Genomic DNA, 22098 nt, shown 5'->3' with positions numbered 1-22098 from the left:
TCACTGAAATGCTTTAAAGAAGATTTATAAGCAGACTTGTGTATTACAACCTACAATTCCTTTACATGTTTCAAACCATACCATACCGCTTCATAACGCAAAAAACCTCTGCTTTGCTCTGAAAACAATACTTATCCTGGCTGTATGCTTGTTACTACTTAAGAGTAATAAAATTATATTGCTGAAATGGGTGATGAGTACATGAATTCCTAGTAAAAAAGCTATTTCTCTCAAAACTTTTCTTTAAATAGTGGCTTAACTCTGTTGATCTCCTTTTAGTATTCTAGAAGCCAAACTAACAGTCAAATAGCTAAAAAAAAAAAGCTTACAAACTTACCTGTTAAACACATTCTAATAAAGACGGTCCACTACCTTTTGGTGGGGAATTGAGCACTATTCCTAGTTCTGCAAAGAACTAATGGCTATGGAGGAATAAAGTACAACTAGAAGCATTAGGCAAAATTAAAACAGTATCTACCTACACAATTACACATACCAAGATACATGTTATTCAATCTCAGCAGTGTGCTTTATTTAAAGTTAGCTTTAAAATGCATGGATTAGTTTAAAAGGTGTGCCTCTCGTCATGGACGCACAGAAAAACTTAGAGAAGCTGTACTGTTTTATGAAGTTAATTCATGATTGAGTCTCAGCTCTGAAAAGCAGGCCATAGTTCTCCCTTTAATCTGAGAAGTAATTTTCTGCATGAAGATTTTTCTTTCCATCTTACTTGCACGTGACTTTCATCTAATGACTTATTACCGTCAACGCAGCTCTAATTAAATGTAGACAACTAAGACAGCTGTAGATTAGGGAAGCATCAATTTACTGTACTGCAGCTCAGGGAGATCAGAAACTGTCGGGTCCATAATGTTCCAGCTATTGCATCCTACACTGGACCACTCAATCACTCCCAGTGTTCTTCAGAAGCCATTTAACAGACTGGCAAAATCTTGTATGACTGACAGATCTTTCATATTAGGGGCTCTCAGGCCACCGATAAAGGTTGGATGAGAATCATATCCTAAGTTGAAGCTAATAAGCTTGAACTGCACAGTTGGGTATTTAGTAAGTCCTAATTCCCACAACGAAAAAGACTAGAAATAACATTTCAAAGTCTATTTTTCAGTGCTGCATTTCATGGGCCCATTTGTGGCATCTCATTCTGTCTTGTCTGTGTTGTTTACACACACCAAACTTTGAAGGGGATGGATGGATGGCAACTCTCCGCTCTGGCAGGGAAATCCTCCCAGCCACAGCCACTCTCCACCCTGCTTGAGAATAGCTGGGCAGGCTGGGAAACACACCAGTGCCTGTTTCTTCACTGGAGGGTTCAGATCCCTATGCTGCCAGTCCAAGATTTATACACAACCCTTCCTGTCTTCCACTTTCAATCCGCATGTAAGAACAAACAATTCATAAGCATTTTATTACACACACATCTGTGCCTCACTCACAGTCACCCACCTAGCTTCAGTGCTATGTAAGCTGCCTGTAACGAGTCAAAACTGAACCTGGATCCAGTTTTTCCCCGCATTGTTCAAAAACAGCTTCAAGGGAGGCTGGTGAATAACAACACGGTGTTGTATACATTGCCTCAGCCAGGATATCAACCCTCGATGGGCTTGCTGAAGAAAAAGGAACAAAGAGAACAGGCTCACTGAGGACAATGGGTTTTCAAAATGAATCCAGTTTTACAAAAGGAAAAAAAATCATCTCCCTTAAACCAGCGGTCCAAGCTCAGTGTCTCTCCTGTAAGACCAAAATCTCTTCTTCCCCACACACCTTGACAATGAGCTGGAGCAAACTGATAGAGCGTAGAACAAGCAAGTTCTTTCCTGCCATCCCAGCAACGTGATCAGCCTCATCCCACGTTCCATGTTCTTTTGGCAACAGGAGACCGGGCTCCCAAACAGGCACAACACCGAGCTGCAATTCAAGGTTTCAGGTTTGCAGAATACACAGTCAGGTGCATCACCTGCCCACAAGGCTCAGATCTGTTTTATCATCACGCTTAGGGATTTCCAATGGCCAAACAAGGCAGTGTTCTGGACTAATGCCATTTTGGAAGTGGGATCTAAATAGCTATTTCTCATTTAAGATTAAAAATAATCACAGGAAATTGGGTTCTTAATTATAGTTCATAAAACCATATGCCTCTCTTTCCAGTAAAATCTTTCAGGAACATATCTGTTTGCTGCACTGACCAGCTCACAAGGCATTCACTGATGCCTCTTTCAGAATGTTCCTCATTTCCATGCAAATATCTGTACGACACTTAAAAGCTGCCACAAGTCAGGATAATTCTTCCAAGACATTTTCTGAAATATGCAGGAATTTCCCATAGCTAAATATTCCATCGTTTGGAAAGTGCTATCTTTGAAGTTACTAACTCCACCCAGAAAATGCAAGAAATCCATCCTCAAGAAGCTCTGAGTTGCAAAAAACTCAGTGAGAACACTAGCTCAGTAAAAATCCCCGTCTTACTCAGCCTCTTGGGGCTCTCTATATATCTATATATTTTTACAACAGCAACTAATATCACTTGCACCCAGGATGCAAAAAGCAGCTCTTAAAAATGGATTCCAGCTTTTAATAAATGGATTCTTTAGCACGGACTCAGATTACTGCCTCGTGTTTACTGGATGCTTCATTCTCTTCGGAAATTAGGTATTGATGAGAATCTGGGTCACAAAGGTATTGGAATCTCTGTGCAAGATGAGGGTGAACGAAGAGCGACAGAAACACTTCTGCAGGTAAGTACAGTTAGCATCTAGTGCATCTTTGACACAGTGTAAACATCGTCACATTTCCATTATTTTAATATGACCAAAGTGAAAGATAACAGCACAGCGATACGATCCTTTCATATAACCATGGTGATATGAGATAAAGAAAGGAGATATTTTTTAAATTTCCAGTATTATTATTCTTAACAGGCTGCGAGAATAAATTTAAAGGGGGAGGATGGGGTGTCTAAATGAGCACTTAGCTTGTTCTTCTATGTATGAAGCCAGAATGCAAAAACTAACTTACAGGTACAGCGTTCAGATGCCACATATTTTACTGGGATGTCTCTCTCCCACAGGATTTAGGGCTCAAAATGATTACTCAATGTTGGCTACAGAAAACTTCTGGAACTTGATAGTACCGGCGATGAGCCAGATGATGCCATCAACGCCACAGGCCTCACGGGGATTTGTGATGTTCAGACAAGTATCGCATCAAATCAAACCTTGGTGAAGGAGGAGATTTGGGAGGGAGAGAGAACTATCTTAAGCTGACCCTTCCAATGAAGGTGTGCTTCTGTTTTATAGCTAAGCAAGACCAACAGACAGCTGCAGAAAGGAGCAACCCTGCCGCTCCTCCTCTTGAGCCGCACTCGTCTGACTCTGCTGTAAGCCTATTCAGGGAGCTGAATCAACAGAACTTCTACAAAAAAGATGCAATTAATTTTCCTGGCAGTTTAGCTTCCTGTGAAAGCACATGGCCAAGGAGCCAGGTAAGAGGGCAGAGGAGAATGCCCATCCCTTGCAGCAGTGGCCACCTATTACAGAGAAGTGCTGCCTGGAGTTCCTGTCCACAGTAGAGTTCCTCAACAGACCAAGCGGAGTGGAGGGGGATTTGAAGTTGTAACCAGTTAGCAACCCATTTATTTGTATTTCTATGGATTTACATCTCATAAAGAATCATGATACTGCATGGAGCCGTCTTTATAATAAAAGCCACACGTGGTCGAACATTGGAACAGGCTGCCCAGGGAAGTGGTGGAGTCACCATCTCTGGAGACGTTCAAAAAACATGCAGATGTGGCACTTTGGGACATGGTTTAGTGGGCATGGTGGTGTTGGGTTGACAGTTGGACTCGAGGATCTTAGAGGTCTTTTCCAACCTCAGCGATTCCACGGGATTTTATAAGGCACTTCGGCGATTTATGTTCAGCATTTTTACTGAATCTCACGCTCCTAACTCAATTACTGTTGAAAAGCTTGCCCTCTAGGATCACTTGCAGTCCAGTCTCAAGGTTTTAAGACTTCTTCCATACGTTCAAAAGCTAGTTTTAAAAAAATCAACTTCTGTTCATGGTCAATAATACAACTTCCAGGCAGAAGTGTTTTTTGTCACGGCTCAGAGGAATCCACATCAAGTAGAATGAAGACAAAAGGCAGGAAGCAGCATGTTGTCAAAGCACGGTCCGATTTATTACTGCAACTGAATCCCTGTGAAACTGTGGCCAGTGGAAGAGATGTTCATTGTATTAGCTATGTAGGAATCCTAGCATATGTAGGAATGCATGCAAGGGAAAGGCCCTTGAATAGGTACCAGGAAAGGAGGAGTGAAGAAAAGGGAAAAGCTTTTCCTTTGCTGAACAGCAATATGCAACTCAAAGTGTTCACAGGCTAACATTTATGTTGAGAAACAGGTTTTTTCCAGTTATTAACCAAATGGGCTGAGGAGTGTGTCTTACCATACAAGTATCCAGATCCTCCAAACGTTCTATCTCGGTCAACTCCTCCACCGTGATGACAGAGCGCTTAGCTGGTTTTTCTTCAGCTAACTCAATTTCCAGTGATTCCTGCTGCGGAAGTGGTTTGCCACGCCTGGTCAAATGGTCAGCCTGGAAGGAAGGACAAAGACAGGAACACATCAAACTGTTAAAAAAAGGCAAACAGAGCCCCAGCCAGAAAGCTCGGACAACTGAAGCCATCACAGATCCTAGAAGAGCAATTACAAAAGCAAAGCTCGGTTGTATGTGTTAAATCTTCACACGGGGTTTGTTCTGTTTTGTTTTGTTGGTGGTGGTTTTTTCTCTTTGTTTGGATGGAAAACCCCTTCCATCACCCATTCTAAGAAGGGAGAAAATCTAATGGGAAAAAAGAAAAGGAGAAAGGTCAGATGGAAAGCCATCCTACTTTTGACTTGTAATAGTATTATGGAGCTTCCTCAGCATTTCTCCTGTCTTTATAATAAAGATAATAAAGGGGTGCAAGAGGAGCTTTGTCCTGGACCGATTTTTTTAAAATTAAGTAACACGAAGACATGTACGATTCCGGTTAATATCATTTTCATAATTATTAGATGGTCAAAATATTATTACCCGCTATTCAAAAAACAGGACAGCTTTGTTAAATACCTCAGTTCTATTTCACTGAAGAAATAGCTAAGGGTTACCATAAAAAAGAACAAAAATCATTGATAGTTCTACGGGATAAGATTTTTTTTTTTTAAGTATCAGAAAGGGAAAACTCTGACAGTAATGAAATCCACTTTTAGACCTGCCTAGCAGAAACTAAGAACACAGAGAACGTTATATTGGATTGTACTTGGAATGGAGTGGGTTCATGTCATCAGGAAAATGATGAAATATTTTCTAGTTCTGCTGGTAACTGAAGAGAATATTAAAAAACATCTGTTAAAAGCAAGTACTTGGAGATCAGCTGGCCCAAATCAGTCATTCACAGAAGCCTTCCAAGAGGCAGGCAGGGAGAGCTGTAGTCCACTGCTTAACATCAGCACGACTCCAGACAAACAGCAGACTGTAGTCTTGTTAACCACCAAAAACTTGGGCAAACACACGACCTGAGTCAACCACAGCTCACTCAGCCTAGTGTCTGCTCAGGAAAAACAACTGGAGAGCTGTTATGGATTTACCTCTCATCAACTAAAATGGCTAGAATAATAATTAATGCTAATCATCATCCCATTAGGCAAACTCAGGTCTTGTCAAACAAGGTTTATTTCTCAAATTTGCCTCAAACACTGCTGTGTCAATGCAACATACACAGATATTTGTAGGTGGCTGAATTAGTAGTATGTGACACTCCGATTGAAGGAGCTGGCACAGAACTCTATGTTTGCTGTATTAAGAACTAGCTGCCAGCTCTCACGTTCCTGCTGTCAGACGAAGATTAACACTGACAAATTAGACAAGAGTTCCTCCACCAGCATTTTTGAGATCCCTACTCTTCAGTGCTTTCATCAGGGCTATACTATCTGAAATAATCTGCAGCTATGAGAGTTAAACAGTGAAAGGGACATGTTACTAACGCAGGCCAAGATGGATCACAAAGGAAACCAAATCAAACGTACAGGCAGTCATTCCTTAGGAATGATGAGCTACGGACACAATCCTGAAAAGCAGCAAGTGTCAAGTGTCCAGAAGCCGTTACTGGGAGGGAGATCCAGCAAATCTAGTCCTGAAAATGAGCTACCACTGAAACTGTGACAAAAGGAAGGAATTCTTATCTCCTTGGCTATGTAAATACAAGGAGTAAAGAACATCAGGAGAAAAACGATTTCACTCCTACACATGGTGTTGGTTAAAACATTGGAATAGTCTGCCTGGTTCTGGGGATCATAATTTTAAAAGAGGCTTTTAAAACAGCTGGAGAAAGTGCAGAGGATTGTTACTGAAGTGACTCAAAGGCCGGAGAAAATGACTTACTGTGCAAGAGCTGGGGTGTGTCCGAGTTGTGCAGTACCACTGGACAGAGACAGCCCACTGCTGGTGCCAGCTGAGCCTGCTCCAGGACCAACTGGAGCTAATGGGGCCACTCACCCAGCAGGCTGACGCTGCTGCACAGCTCCTGAGCCCAGAGGTTCTGTCTTTACACAACGCTGCTCTGCATCGTGAAGACGCCACCCTCAAATAACCCAGTCTTTTAATTTATTTAAAAAGAAAAAAAAAACCCAAAACACCCAAACCAGCAGGGCGCAGGGGGAAGAGCGATTTGTTTTCTGCATATGAGGACTTTCATACAGAGAAAATAAAAAGAAATATATATATATGGTTCCCTTAACTTGTGGGGAAAAGCATCTGAAAAAATCCATGACTGCAAGCCAAAGCCAGAGAAATTTCAATCAGAACTGAAGAGCAATTTCAATCAGGAGAATGACCACTCAGTGGCTTATTTGGCTTATTTAAAATCCTTAGAGAGGCCCACAGCATTAGAAATAAAAATGTTTTTCTGTGGATACACAGTTGTTTATTCCTTCTACTCTTGTAGATGAAGCAAGTACCTTTATAATAAATAACGTTGCCTCCTGACAGCTCAGCACCTTCAAATAACAAACGGTGGCTCCTTTCCTACATTTCAACTCTTTCTTTTCAAACTCGATACCTACATTCCTGAGGTAGCCTCAAGATGTACTTATTCAGGGAACAAGGTCTCAGCAGTCCCTCCTCTAAAGAATGAAATTTTACCTCTCATTTCACAAGCAACCAACACTTATCATCTCGCCAGGACAAGTACTGGCACTGTTCTTAATGACTCAGTGCTGATCCCTGATGGCACTTTTAGGTTTAGATCTGACAACAGTGCCAAATATATAACGCAGCCTCTTCCAAGCTCGTACCTTCCTTAAAGCAAGGAGGCAAGAGTCCCCCGATCATAGTTCAAATGATGCCAGTGATGCCAACGAAAATACAACCCGTTTCAAAACAGAGCTGTGCTAAGGAGAAACCGAACAAGTTATGAATGTAAATGGCATCGTGAAGATACCTGGCATATTCGGGTACCGACCATGCAAATACTCACCAGTTTGTGATGGCAATGGGAAAGTGCATCCAGGATTTCATCTACAATGCGGTCAGACAGGAAAGAAGCCACTGTCAGCTTTACTTCACTGCGTAAGGATTAAAAACAAGACAGAGAAATTGTTAATTCACGCAGGAGAACCTTGTCTTTATTACCCGTTCAACGGCGCGACGATTATCCACATTGCTGTCACTTTACGCGAAGTAAAACATCAGAGGGTGTCGGGATACGTGGCTGCAGGTTTCAGAAATAAACTCATGAATCACACAATAAACACAAGAGCCTCTGTGCCATATTTAACCTGCTTCTAACGTTTTTCTGAGCGCTGAAATGAAAACATCTGGGTAAGAGAGCTGAATAAAAACCACATGTGAAACGCTGCGAGGAACACTCCGCCACTGAAGTCTGAGAAACACGGATCTCAGATGAATGGGATTAGGACAGTGCTGCCTGTTTAACACCACCCCACTGAACGACCACAATCCACTCACTGCCTCAACTTCTTTTTGAGTTTGCCTGCCAGCTGAAGGACACCTGCACCACGCTGGTTCTCCAGTCCTTGCCAGCACAACTCTCCTTCCTCTTTTTCCTCCAGGTAACCACTTTCTGTCTCAAGAACTTCTCACCAGCCATTCCCACGACACAGACGTATGTGGAACACCCCCACACCCCGTGTACTGAACTGAGGTTTCACTGGTAGCTTCCTACCAAGGAAATGGGCACCTTGAGTCGCTCCCTTGGGGTCCCGTCCTTGGCCACAGTACAAAAGGCTCAGCTCCATCTCTCCTGCCTCTACAGTTTCAAGGCCAACTCCTTCAGCTGTTTTTTGTAATATGATTTTGGTTTAAGGTTTTTATGCATGGACTGAGTTGCAGTGGCTTAACAAAGGTGCTTCTACCTGGGGCTAGCACTACTGACGCAGGAAGCCTGGGGAAAAAGGTAAGAAACTCCTCGGAAAGGCAGTGCAATCCAGAGGGAGACGGGATGGTGGCCAAGCCACGGTGGGAAGAGAATGAGAGCGAAGGGATTTCCCTCAGTTACCTACATATTAATGTAAAACAACGTAAGGCAGGACGGGTGACAGTGGGGCACCTGCACCCCACTGAGAGCTGCTGCTTCTACAGGTGAAGGGCCACTATTATTCTCAGAGTCAAAATTTGTTTGATAGGACTGAAGGGAAGAAAACCCACTCCCTGAACCATTTCAAACACTCTGAGGGCAAAGCTAAAGTCTTTAACACCTTTTCCTGCCAATTTTGCTGCACTCTGCAAAACTAATTTGTAACTCTCCCCATTTTCTTCTTCTGCAAATACATTAACATCACAATGCAAAATGAACATCTCTTCCATCGAGCAGAAAGGATTCCTTAGCCAAATGATGGCTACTGCAAAGGTTTAACCACACTGCACTGCATAAATATATTCTCTGGTATATACTTAATATGAAAAAAAAGATGCAGTGAAAGATCAGGTAAAAGCTTCTTTTTTCCCCTCCCCTTTTCTTTAAAGAGTGAACTAAGAGCTGTTTAGGGTTACTGTTTCTGCTCCAGGTTTGTGGTTTGAAGACCCAAGTTTCCATTTTTAAAGACTGTCTGTCTGCTGTGCACAACTCCTACACAAACAAAAGGTTTTAAAGTGATTGTACACCTACAGGACAAGGCCAAATGCAGCAACAGACAAAGCCCTGTTAACACTCAAAGCAAGTAAGTGCAATTTCCTTCTATTACAGTAATTCAGTGTTACCTGAGAACACACATAGGTTTAAAAAATGTATCAGCCATGAAAATGTTATTTATTTACCATAAACCAAAACTCTTACTAAATAAACAGAAGCACATGCATTAATGATCAAGTTAACATCCCTGGAGATTCCAAATATTTGAAGCTCCTGAACTAAATTCACCAGACCTGTAGGACAATTTCCTGCTCTTTGAGTGCCTTAACATCGTTTCAGCGAGTCACAAAAACATTCCAAAAGTCTTCTACTGCACAAACACACACGCACGCAACCCAAAGTCCAAATTCTATAACCGACTTTGTTAGATTAGTCTTTAAAAGTACCTGATTTTATTGAGGATATCAATTCCAGACTGCTCCAAGAGGACATTTTTCACAAAAGTGCGTGGGATGGAAATCTTCTCAGTGCTAGCCTCAATCAGGTCCTCACGGATGCGAGCTTTCTTCATGACATTTGGGCAAAGGTTTTCCGCTGCATCCACCATAGACTCAAGGAGCGTCTGCAGCACAGTAAGCAAAAGCCAACACCAGGCATCGAGATTTTCATTAGCTGGAAGATCACAGCATTATTCTGGTGCACAGCACTAGGACACTTTTAGACTTGCAATTTTTGCCTTTTTTTCTTCCTAATTTCCAACCCCTTTTGCAATCCAGCTGCAGTATAAAAGGCATTTCACAAAATAAAGCTAAGGTGGAACAACATACTTGCTTTGAAAATAACCCACAACTGTTACTGGTTTGCCTTTTCAAACCCGAAATGTTTACATCTCTGCACGTTCAACTGTCAGAACAATAAATTAGCTTCCCTTGTGCGCCCATGACTGCTGCCTCTGCACGCTGCAGAAGCAGTGGATGCTCTGCTGCAGCTGCCTCCCCTGAATCAGCAATTTTCATCCATGCTCCAGAGCTGCCAGTTTGTAAGAGGCATCAGGACATGAAGAGAGGAGGCTCATGAGAACTTGGCACGCTGTACAGGGCTGGAATATACTAGCCAGATATTAAGAAGCAGCTACAAGTATGATTTGCAGTGGGCGTACAAACCTTTAATGGATGGATCTCATCTACATACATGGAAGTCCACAGTGAACCTTAGGTGCAGCCAACAATTTTTATTCTTTTTTAGTGACTGATCAAAACCCCAAACCAGGATAGAAGAAAACCTTCAGAAACAGGCCCGTGTAACCCCTCGACACTCTTTTTCTTAAAATAAGGTCTCCCCTAATGAGGGTCGAAAGCCAACTTCTTCCCTCTTCGAGACCTTCTCTTAGGAAAATCTTTCATGTATACCCCAACGCGATGAAGTTATGATATGAAGCCCCTTTCAATTGCATTAGATTCATCTCCTATATGTGCCTGTGAGAAAAGGTAATTCTGGTTCAAATCCTGTTTTATCACCTACTGGTTTCTTTACCAACCCCCAGCTCTGACTACAAGGCTAAAGAGCCCTCACTACCGGTGCAGGTGAGGGCTCACAGTCCCTCACATCACCATCCGTGTATGAACCCGTGTCACGAAAAGTGCAGGAAAGCTCTAACGTGCACCCAGGGATCAGGATGTGACACAGAGACGCTACCAGCGCCCCGGATCACTCAAACAACCTTCCTCTAATTGCTTTGAGTTTTCATATCCAAAAAGGTTCGGTGGGACCACAGAAGGTACAAAACAACCAGCTGGTCATATGGAAAACTAAATTTTGAATTCATACTGTTTCATCTGCATGCTGATATGTGCCCTGTGTAGAGTAAAGCAGATTTATTTATAAACACTAAGCAGCGTTTTCTGACAAGACTGGAAGTTGTCCTTTACTGTTCAAATTCTCTCCTGTATCCACCTTACTCCATCTCCAGTCCCAGCAACTCAGGAAATCTATTTTCGGTATCTTCAAAGGCTGTTCAAACACCAATTAATTTCCCATCAAATAACTTGTTTCAGAGATTGCACGAGGTCAAGGCTCATCAGCATGGGATTTGAAAACAAACTCTCTATGTCCACTCCCAGCATGAGGTGGTACTCAGAAAAGACCAGTGAGAGATGGTTCTCCCCAGCAGCTGCAGCTGCCACGCCGCTGCACTCCAGTGACCGTGGGGTCTCCTCGGGCTACAGTGCTTCCCAAGCAGCAGGGGGAATAAAGACACTGCCCTGAGTTCACGCTTCAGTGTACATGCACGACCCATTTCCCCCAACTTTGAGTCCTTCGAACAAGCGGGACACGCAGCAGCTATTAGAAGACGCCAGATTTTTCAAGATATGCCACGTGGCACGCAGCTTTTGAGCAGGTTTTTAAAACCCAAAGGACGGTGCAAAGAACAGAGGAAGGGGACAGAGCTCAGTCTGCTGAAATGGGCCAAGTCATCTCCAGTAAGACTGAAGGTTGATAGCCAAACAGAAAAAGGTACTCACAAACAAAAAAAAAAGAAACAAAATCACATTTTCATTCGAATGGTATACTAGGTAAGCCTAGCTCTAACCTAGGTGCTCCTAAATTGTACAAAAATAACGAACTGCACCCCTTGAAAACGCTACCGATTTCCTTTTTTCTTCTCAACCTCACTCCACAGGCAAGTGACCTCAGGCTAAACTCCATCTTATCAGAGCTTTTTTTGCCCAGCCCCACCATAACTGGCAATTTTCACATGTAGATACCGAGTAAGAAACAAAACCACCATTACTGCACAGCAATTTTAATGATTCAAAGCAGCACCTTTCAGTCTGTAGCTCTTAATTACTTGACTTTCAAGTGTAGATTCACGAGGACAACACAGCAGCACGAACCAGCCACAGCATACAGGAAGACTGATCTTTACATTTGACTTACAGGTACAAGGGACGATTGCCATACAGCTCACATGGAGCTTGTTTCTGGGTTCCCAAGCTCCCTGCACTTTAAGGACTCCTCCCACACTCTCTGCTTCAATCCCCACGCAGATTCTGGGGCCATAACACTAATGATGGACCTTTCAAGCCCCTGTGGCCATATCCACATGGAGGATGAAGAACTTCAGCAGTAGAGGGAACTGAGCCAGGTTAAGCTACTATAAGAATTTCTGACCCATTCAGTTTTTCCCATGGCATTTATTCACTGGTGCAACTGTGTAGTCTACCTTGAAATAAATGACACTCGGCCTCCCAAGAGCTAACGATGGATCACAATCATAAAAGTCATAAAGACTTGCTACGTTGAAGTCTAAGCATGGTCCTTCAAAATGGATCATGTGAAGCAATGCTGCGTGAAGGTCTCGGTGGGAAGCAGGAGGAAAGGCTAAAGACCTTACCTGAAAATTTCAAAACGGATTTTTACTCAAAATACTCAGAGAATGTGCAATTTAAAAGTTAAATAGAGTTTGGATGTCTTCTTTGCACTAGGACGGAATTTAAGAGAAATAGTTCAAGCAGTCCTGTCCTTACAAAACAATCTTCTCTTGCCTAAGCACCATTTCTCTTGGCTATGATTCTCCCTTGGGCCTTTGCTGACCGAATAAAGTATCTCCAGGTTCAGTGTGCCCGCAGTGACACCGGCAGGAGAAGAGAAATGCAAGGGCCTTACTATAATTTCTCTCTTGGACAACTCAACTTACTCCAAGATGTTGCTCTTCCTTATTCTAACTTCTTCCTTCCCCCTCTTTGATGTTAAAAAAAAAAAAATAAATCCCTTATTTGCCTGAAGAGCGTTCATTGACTTTACCCAATTTCCAAACACTTCTTTCCAGAAGCAAGCTCTGGTTGCTATGGAAGCTAAAAATCAAAACTCCACTTACAGCACATAGGGTGATTTTCTGCCAGTAATTACAAGAACTGTACTTATGTGAGCTCCCTTATCTATCTTCACAAATAACAAACTGCACATGATGTTTTGAATTGACCTAAATAACTGGAGGGGAAAAAAAAATAAAACACTAATCCATGCTCAACATTTTCTCCTCCACACAAAGTACACCATCACAGAATTTAAAAGAAAACCTTTCAGCCCTGAGTGAAAAATTAATAAAAATGAGTGTTACAATATACAAAGAGCATTGTGACTTTACAGTTCCTTCTAAGGCACTTAAACTTTAACACCACACAAATCAGAAGTAAATGTAAAAGTTAGAATGGCTGAGCTGAAGTGCCTTTTGCTGCAAACATGTAAAAGCGTAAATGGAAGACCCATTACCTCAATCCTACGCCAGGAACTATAAATAACATTCCAAATGCTGAAGAGCCTTTTTTTTTATTTTTTTCCCCCTTCTACAAGACTCTCCAAATCGCACAGGACTTACTGAAGCGCATGAGCCCTGCGCAAAGGGCTGACCTGACTGTTCCAGTCCCAAGAAGCCTAGAAGCTCCACTGGGAAGAATCTTGTTATAAATGTATGTGATAAATCACCTTCATGTCTGCAGAAATTAAAACAGTGATAAAGGATCTTCACCTTATTACATATAATGGGGAAAGGGAGGAAGATACTTAAAATTCAGCACCATTTTCCTCCTCATTAACTTTTTAATTTCAAAAAAGTAATTAGTAATGTGGTATTATTGTTGTTCATTATATTCCCACTGACTGAAGCATTTTCATGTTGGTTCAACTGAAAGTTCAACCATCACTTTCAGATTCTTTGATAAGTTTAAATATAGCAAAACACAGGCAAGGTAGCTTAGTCAGAAACCGAAGTTGATCTGAATTGCCTCAGAAATACATTCTGAAATTCATCAGCTTCCACACAGATCTCAACAACTGCTAAAGTTTCCCCACCTTGACTTCTTCCTGGACTGATACCTTTGCACATGCTGTATGGATGACCCTTCCTTGCCCATTATACAGTAAGATCTAACATAACCTACGGCAGAAGTTGCTGAGCAAGAGCTGGCTGAACCCAAATGTGAGAATATTTACAGACCAATGGCATCTATTTCAAGAACTGAGGTTTGACAGGCAATTTGGGAAAGACTGCCTGTAAAGCTGCCTGTACTAGTTCTTGGGGCACCCTCAATACATACAAGTTATCCAAACCAAACAGTTCAAGTGGAAATTCTGCATCAGGTTCAAAAGTGGTCACTGGGAAAAAAAAAAATCTGCAATGGAGTCTACAGAAAAGCAGCTTTCCCTGCAGTGGGAATACCTTAACTAGCGAGGACTTTTCTCCAGGGCATGAGACTTTTTAGGGTGCTTGAGAGATGCCCCCATTAAGTGCCTAAGGAGCAAGTGATAAGTCTTCCCCTTCTAGAAGATAAAATAAGATGACAATAAACAGTATATGCCCCTTCTGCCCACTGCAAACACTAAAGAAACTCTTTTTCATTCCAAGTACCCAGGTAATAAGGCACAAAGGTATAAGAAACTAATAATGAAAAGACAGGCTATGTACAAATATACTGAGAAGTAATAAAAAAGAAAAAGGAAAAAAAGAGTGTGGCATATTTGCATTTAGCAACAGAAGATCTCAGATTCAGTTCTTTCTGCATGTGAGAGATGCTAACACACCCATCCACGGACCTTAAGTTGCTCATCCACAACCCTCGTGACTTCTCCAGCCATGGATTCAAGTGTCTGTTGGATTGGATTGGAGAGCGAACCATTCGCTCCTGCCCACGATGCTCCACCGAGGTGATACAGATTTGGTAAGAGCTGTAAGACAGAAAGAATATCTTCGGAAAGGAGGCTCACCACTACCTGCCTTCCAATCCGGACAAACAGGAGGAAATCTCTCTGCTAAATCAAAGTGTTTATAAATTAGAATTATTTTGTCACTTTAAACATTACCTACAGCTGATCCTCCGAAAAAAATACTCTTTTGTGTTATTTTAACTCCCCCAAACCAGAAAAGCTGCAAGCACGCACTGAGCTGCTCTCTGTTTTAGCAGTATGCTGGGAAAGGCTTACTGTTTTGGAGTTCTTAGCATCCCGCATAAGGCGTTCTGCGGATTTGACATCTTCCTGTACAGCATCCACACCACAGTTCCTTAAAGAGTTGAGATGATCTTGCACTTTTACACATATTCTGTCAATCATCTACTTGAACAAGAGAAGTAGAAAGATAAAACATCAGAATGTTGGTCAAACACGAACTGAATTCAGTCCAGGTAGCAAATCAATAGCTGCAAGATGAGATTTGTAGAGGCGATGTAACAATCTGGAGATGCACGAGCTTGGAAGTATAATCAATGCTACTACTGAAGGAAAGCATTATAGCTTAGAAAGGCAGACCTGAACACTGGAAAATAAACAAAACTTGGCATGTTTTGCCTCTCCACCCCCAGTTACCTCCAGGATAACTGCAAATAACCAACACGTTACCCAGTCCACGTGTTGTTCTGGTTTTTGGAGCACGTTTAATGCTGAAAGCGTTGTTGATGTATCTAATGCTGATCGCTGAAGGTCCCTGAATCGTTAAGAAGTTCAGACAGTAAAAGAAAGCTCTGTCACTACCCATTCAACAAACACCAACAGAGATTTCTCCTGTCAAAGCAAAACACAACTGCGCAGGCTTCTGGGGTAATTCTTTGAAAACGTAAATATTCCTCGTTGCAAGGGAACTAAAAGGACCCAAGCAGAAGCTTCCATCAGACCTTTCACAGCGGGATAACCTGAACTTAATCTGTATCTGCAACGCAGCTCATTCAGCGTGCTGCAAACACAGGGCAGGTGGTAGATCTGTATCCTTACAAGACAGACCACTAAGAATGCCTGACGTGTAGTCAAGTTTTGATTAAGATATGCGGGGCAGGGAGATCTGACAGTTAAAAGTCTTTATCAGCCCACAGAGCATTCCTTAGAACGGGCTATTTGACATTTCGAAGTAACATCTGAGTGCACGTGTCATCATCACATCAAGCCTAGAGTTCGAGCATCTTATATCATTAGCAACGAGAACTGAGACAATTTCACAGCACGCTCCTTTTCTGCTCCACATGACTCTTCCTCTTCAAAGGGTTTTGGGTGGTTTCTTTTGTATATGTACAAAAAGCTAATTAATTATTAGACAGCGGAAAGCCTCACTGGGACATCTGGACTTAAAAATAAAAATACATGCTGGGAATAATAATGCAGTTCCACCATACTAACTACAGAATCTTTTCCGGCTCTCTCTCAAAACTCTATTTAAAACCCATCCTTACTGTACACAATTTAATACAGAAAAGGAGTAATTTTACTCTACTTTCAAAATAACAATAAATTACATTTACTGAAACCTGATGAGTGTGTGGTTGTTGGAGAAAAGCACAACTAAAACCACCAAGCTATAAAAAGAGCTTAATTCATATGGAGATTATCAACTTGGGGAAAAAAGGTGGCATTGGAACAGGTAAATTACTAAAATAAAATAAAGTGATGCTGCTCTTGCAGGTTTTAGTACCACTACATCGCCACATACCATTTTCTCTGTCGAGAGGTTAGAGTTTAATTTCAGGTTCTAGCAACAAAACTCTGTCCCATTAAATTTTAATAGCACAGAAAAAGGCCACTTGGAATTAAGATTCACCAAAAAAAAAATAAAATGCAGAGAACAGAAAGAAATTTCATTGACTTGGCTGAAGGGCAAAACAGATACTCCTCCTCCTGTTTGCTGGAGTCCCCCATTTGCACGGGAACACAACTGGTGCAAACAAACACGGAAGGAAATTCAAACCAAAGGCCGGGACAAGTTTTATTCTGCTTACACCACCCTGCCTCTGCGGTGTACTGGAGCCAAAACCAGCCCTGAGGGGTACTGGCAAGATACTGCACTAGGACAGAGAGAATGGAAAGCGACCACAGAGCGCGCTTGTAGTCCTCTGAAGAGAAAGGAAAGAAAACCAAAACCAAACCAGAACAACATGTGGCATTTAGGAAACCTGGTAGTGGTTGACAAACGGCAAAATCTTCCCAGCTTCAAGCAGTATTTTGGGCTAGGTGAGGCAGGAAGCCCTTTTGACTGTCCAGACTGTAACGAGCACGGAAGACTTCTACCTTCCTTTGCCCCCTCCCTCCCTCTAAGCAAAGCTTCCCACGATCCCCCCCCAGTTCTGACGGTGTGAGGCGGATGCTGACTTACCCTCCAAGGCTGGTTGCTCTGGTGGTACCTAAGGCATGTTCACATGGTTGCTCAGGGCTAGGCAGAGAGACCAGAACGGACCCAGAGCCCAGAACTAGCACAGCCTGACGAGGACGCTTGTCACACTGCTGAAAAGTCACGTCCCCGAGCACGAATGAACGGAACTGTTCCTGACTCCAACAGTAGTTCACTCAGAAACAGCTCGGGTCTTTCTCCACACAGTACCACTCTACGTAACACCTCCCTCACACAAATGCTTTTTTTCCTTCCAAAAATATTATCACTGATAATCATTATTTCCCGGGAAACTAAGTGTCGCCCACAAGGTACATCTTGCTTTAAGCTGCTCTGACAGAATGAGGGAGAACTCTGTCCCCAGGCCAATCTTAGACACCGAGAAGCACCAGTAAGGAACAAGTTCTCACCTGCTGAGTGGTACTGGTGACAATGCCTTGCTGCAGCCGGTACGCTTGCTCCTGTAAGTACTTTCTGGTCTCGTGATTACGAAGCAGGTAGTTTTCTATCTAAAAAACAAAGCCAGATTAGGAAACCGATTGGACTCTCCACCTTGCAATTCGCTTTCAATTTTGCTGTTGTATCGGAAATGGGGACTGACAGGAAAAACTGCCTCAGTATTTGTTACCTGCAAACCTTATTCTGAGTGTCTCAATGCTTAATAATCACATTGGCCAACATCTATTTGCTCACAGACTAGTGAAACATCATTAAATGTTGTGCTTTTGCCAGTGTCTTCTGAATTAGTCTTCTATTTCGAACAATTTAGGGAGTTACGCTGACAAAAGGGTAGATCTGGGTTTGAGAAATATTTGAAGGGACTCTATCCGTAAAGTGTGGCCGTAGAGACCACAATGCCACAAGATTAGTCGATTCATTTCTTTTAGATGCATTCGGCCCGCTGCAAAGACACAGATTTAAAGAGCAGTATGGTCTGGAGAGGAGATAAAATAACTGAAAGTGCCTGATTGATGCAGGAGCCTCGGTTCAAAAGTTCCTTAAGGCTAAGCACTACATAAGTCAAGTGATTCCTACGCACAGCTGCTGGTCACAGCCCACCACAACTGTCACCAGCAGCAGACACCTACCATCGGCCACCTTAATGGCACCTACAGGAGCCCCCGAACCTGGCTCTATCAAACCTAGTCAAGTCAAAAACCCCTACTAGTGAACAGTTCAAGGTTCATCAAAGGTGATGGAACCAGTCTCAGAGGAAGAGAGGGGAAAAGGACGGGTGGAGTGGCCAGCAGGTTGTGAGGCAGGGACTGACAGGGACCGAGGGTCACCTCGAAACCTGCATCAGCAGCAAGAACTGGAAAGTCCGACCATGCCCCACAGTAACGCAGGGTTTGTCCGGTTTGCCCAGTGCTGCAGAGATACCGGAGCCCGGGAGGTTACTTAGCTACTACGTCCATCTGGTGCGGGACCAGGGCCAGGAGCACTCTCAAGCTGTGGTGTGCTGAAGCTTAGGGACCCTCCTGAGATGTCTGTCAGTCAGTCCAGGTGTCTCTGCACCAGGCATGACAGCTCAGCCCGCGCGGGCAGGCATTCCTACGTGCACGGGATTAGCTGCGGTCCCGAGACTGGTACCTTTTTTTTTGGAAAGAACTTCCTCGTGTTGTGTAAAGAAAGCCTGAACCACACATGTTAAAACAAACTCAGGGCCAGTTTTAGCAACACTGAAACGAATAAAAGAAAATGCTCTTTGTACATAATGCCTCATGAACACAAAGAATTTAAATCCCAGGGCCAGAAGCTTCACAATATTTTTTTCAGATGCATCTATCATTCTAGATATGAACCTATCTTCAATTATATTAAACAAGATGTAAGAAATACGTCCATCCCCCACGATTCAGATTTTTATAAGCAGAATTTAGATCTTTTTCACGCATCAAAGAAAAAGGCACTAACTACCGGCACTTTTCCCTGTGAGAATCGCTTTACTGAAAATTTCTTTACTAATAAGGATCATAGACATTTGCTTTTTAATCACAAGTTATCTGCAAGAACTATTTATTAGGTTTTTATGACCTTACCCTGGCTGAAGGAAAACTACTCATCAAAGAGATGTGAACTTTCTGACTGAGCAGGAGGCTCATTTGGAGCTCACAAGATTTACTATATTAAACTCAGCTGGGAGTTTTATAACTCATGCAACTGGAACAGCCACGGATACTGTCAGCACCTCTTCATCCAAAAGAACATGTTGGTGCAGTTATTTATTTAGGGCAACACAGTGTCTGAATTTATATGTACAACGTAAAACACAGGCAGTAAATAGTCTTTATCCTCCCCCAAATTTAGGAGCATCTTTGTCTTGTACAGCGCCGACTGCGCTTTTCATGCCATTTACCAATTATTCCACGCACAGGGAAACACACACAAGCACGTATGTAAGGAACGGGCCAGTTTCTAACTCTCCCTTTCACAGCACACAGCAACACGAGGTCTAGCTGGCGCTTCTTTAGCTATGGCTCTTTGACACTACACCACTGCGCTCCATCAGGCTTCACCCCAACCATTCTTTGGGATAAAAAGCCTTACATGCTCTTGCAGGACTTCATTACCACGTATATGTCCACACAAACCAAACAATCAATGAATCTAGCCTGGAATTCTTCCTCAGCCAAGCATGAAATCACAGCCACTCGAAATGACTATTTTATTTTTAGGGGTTTTATTGCTCTATGTTGGTGGTATATGCAATACCTTTTGCAGCGCCTCTTCTGTTTTCTCAGGGTTTGTTTTGAGTGCTTGGGAGGCATCATTCATCGGTATAGGCATGAACCTCAAAGTATAATTCCTAAAGAAAAAGAAAAGAAAATATTTTTTAATAGTAAAAGTTAACCCGAGGACTGTATCTCTCAGAACAAACTAGAAGGGAGAAATAAGATGCAGCTAGCTTGCCTGTGGAAGGTACTAAGAAGGTATTTTTCACATTTGTGAGCAGACTAACTGGGGCAGGCACGCTCCTTTTCGCTGCTAATTCTTCTTTGCCACCAGACAGAGGTGGAGGTTTTGAAAAGCACAAAATGCAGTTAAGTGGCCAGTGCCCAGCAGCTGTCAGTTAAAGGCCTGGCTGTCCCCTGTACCCCTGCGCAGGAGGCTGGGTTACTTTTCCCTACATCCAAACAGAAGAGGGAGTGTCAGTGCCTGCTGGCAATACTATCAGATCTACGTCTAAATGGAAATATTCAGTAACAGACAGATAGCAACTAAGAGACTGAGTTCTGAAAATTTACTATTTAATCACTTCTTGTGTTTACAACAATTTGGAGATACTTGCTGAATTTTTAATAAAAGCTGACAAAACGAGCATAGCATCTCTTTGCTTCACACAAACAATCGCTCCCTGCATTTTACTTGTTGGTTTGTAGCTTTGTCCATCTGCTGCGACACGAGAATAAAGATAGGGTTTTGGGCTCGAGTCAAAATCGTATTTAAAATAAATGGGCCAGCATGACACAGTTAAACCTAAAACGCTGCAGGCAGTAGTATGCCCACACACCTTCAGATCTGAATAAAGGAAAACAAAAAGAGCAGGAAATTCTTACAACCTGGAAAGAAAATTATTCTTCTTATTTTCAATTAGCCTTAATTTCCTGCAAACATCCCTTCCTCCTCCTCCTCTGGCTGGCTGCAAACGTCCCACTAACAGTCTGCTCCTGTTCCATCCAGAGCTACATAAACACGGTTGGAAACCTGTTTTTGAGCACTTTAAAGCTGACAATTTCAGCTGAGTCAACTCCACCGACTTCAACGGACCCACTGAACACACTAACGCCAACGGCAGCACCTTGACTGTTGCGGAACTCCGAGGTTCTTGCACTGCCACCAGTGGCTCAGCCGCATGAAACGCCACCCTGTGAAGGACAGCAGCCTTCTGAACCGCCAAACGCACCGATTCCCCGATATTTTACGTTAAATGAGAACGGAAGACTGCCTTGTTCCTTCCACAATGTAAACACGGCGACGTATAGTTGTCAGTGGCAGGCAGTTACCCACGTGGAGTCTGCAAGGTCTCTGTCCTTCCCCAGTGTCCAACTGCATCACAGCCAGAAAATTAACTTTTCTTTCTAGCTGTCTTGTCCTTCAAAAGAACTGCGCAAACTCTACAGACCCCGTTACGTGTCCTCATGTAAAGCTAAACAGCGAATACCTGGCTACCCACCAGCGTGGGGGGAAGATTTTTAAATGTTAAAGACAGCGAGCTGAAAGACAGATGGTAAGTACAGAACTTGCTGGTTGCCTGACTACTACCTGGCAGGTGGGGTATTTATTTAGTTAAGAAGCAGCAAAGGTACATCTCCAAGGATCTCTGCAGCTGTTTGACATTTAATACACCCCGTTCATGGAAATCTCTAATTGCCAGCTCTCATGCCAGTAATTATATACTAAATTCAATTTAGTCAAGGGCTTAGGGCACGCTCCCTCACACGCACAGACACACCCCCAGAGGAAGGGGGGGAAATGAAAGGCAAGGAGATTTCACGGACACCCAGTCAGAGGCTGAACTTTAGAAGACCGCTGCCCTAAGGAAGGCTCTGTACTTGGTTGCCTTCCAGACAGACTGCATTGTATCAGAATGCTACTCTGTTTTCATCTACGAACTAACCAGCTCTTAGGGGCAAGAAAATCAAGAATTTAAAGCTCGCTTTTCAACTTTGATCATCAGAGCAATATTTATCTTCACACTTCATTTTTCTCTGTTTCCTTTGAAGTCTAAAACACTCCTCCATTCTCCTTTTTATTAGCACTCCACTTGTCTCTTGTAACGGAATACATTTCTCCATCAAC

The 22098-nt window shown here is 42.7% G+C and overlaps 1 protein-coding gene across 1 annotated transcript in view; it reads right to left on the bottom strand.

Moving 5' to 3' along the window:
- Positions 1-22098, bottom strand: part of CARMIL1 (capping protein regulator and myosin 1 linker 1) — a 190579-nt gene that overhangs the window by 37187 nt on the left and 131294 nt on the right. Inside the window, exons 23-29 of the mRNA XM_086469109.1 lie at positions 20011-20104; positions 17709-17807; positions 15132-15260; positions 14745-14876; positions 9599-9774; positions 7539-7626; positions 4469-4618 (exon numbers count right to left, since the gene is read on the bottom strand). Of these exons, the coding sequence (XP_086325235.1) occupies positions 4469-4618; positions 7539-7626; positions 9599-9774; positions 14745-14876; positions 15132-15260; positions 17709-17807; positions 20011-20104 (868 nt within the window). The remainder of the gene's footprint in view (positions 1-4468; positions 4619-7538; positions 7627-9598; positions 9775-14744; positions 14877-15131; positions 15261-17708; positions 17808-20010; positions 20105-22098) is intronic.

Source organism: Leptosomus discolor, chromosome 8 (assembly GCF_034619465.1).
Source record: "Leptosomus discolor isolate bLepDis1 chromosome 8, bLepDis1.hap2, whole genome shotgun sequence".
Taxonomy (NCBI): Eukaryota; Metazoa; Chordata; class Aves; order Leptosomiformes; family Leptosomidae; genus Leptosomus; species Leptosomus discolor.
This window is presented reverse-complemented; position numbering and strand designations above follow the sequence as displayed.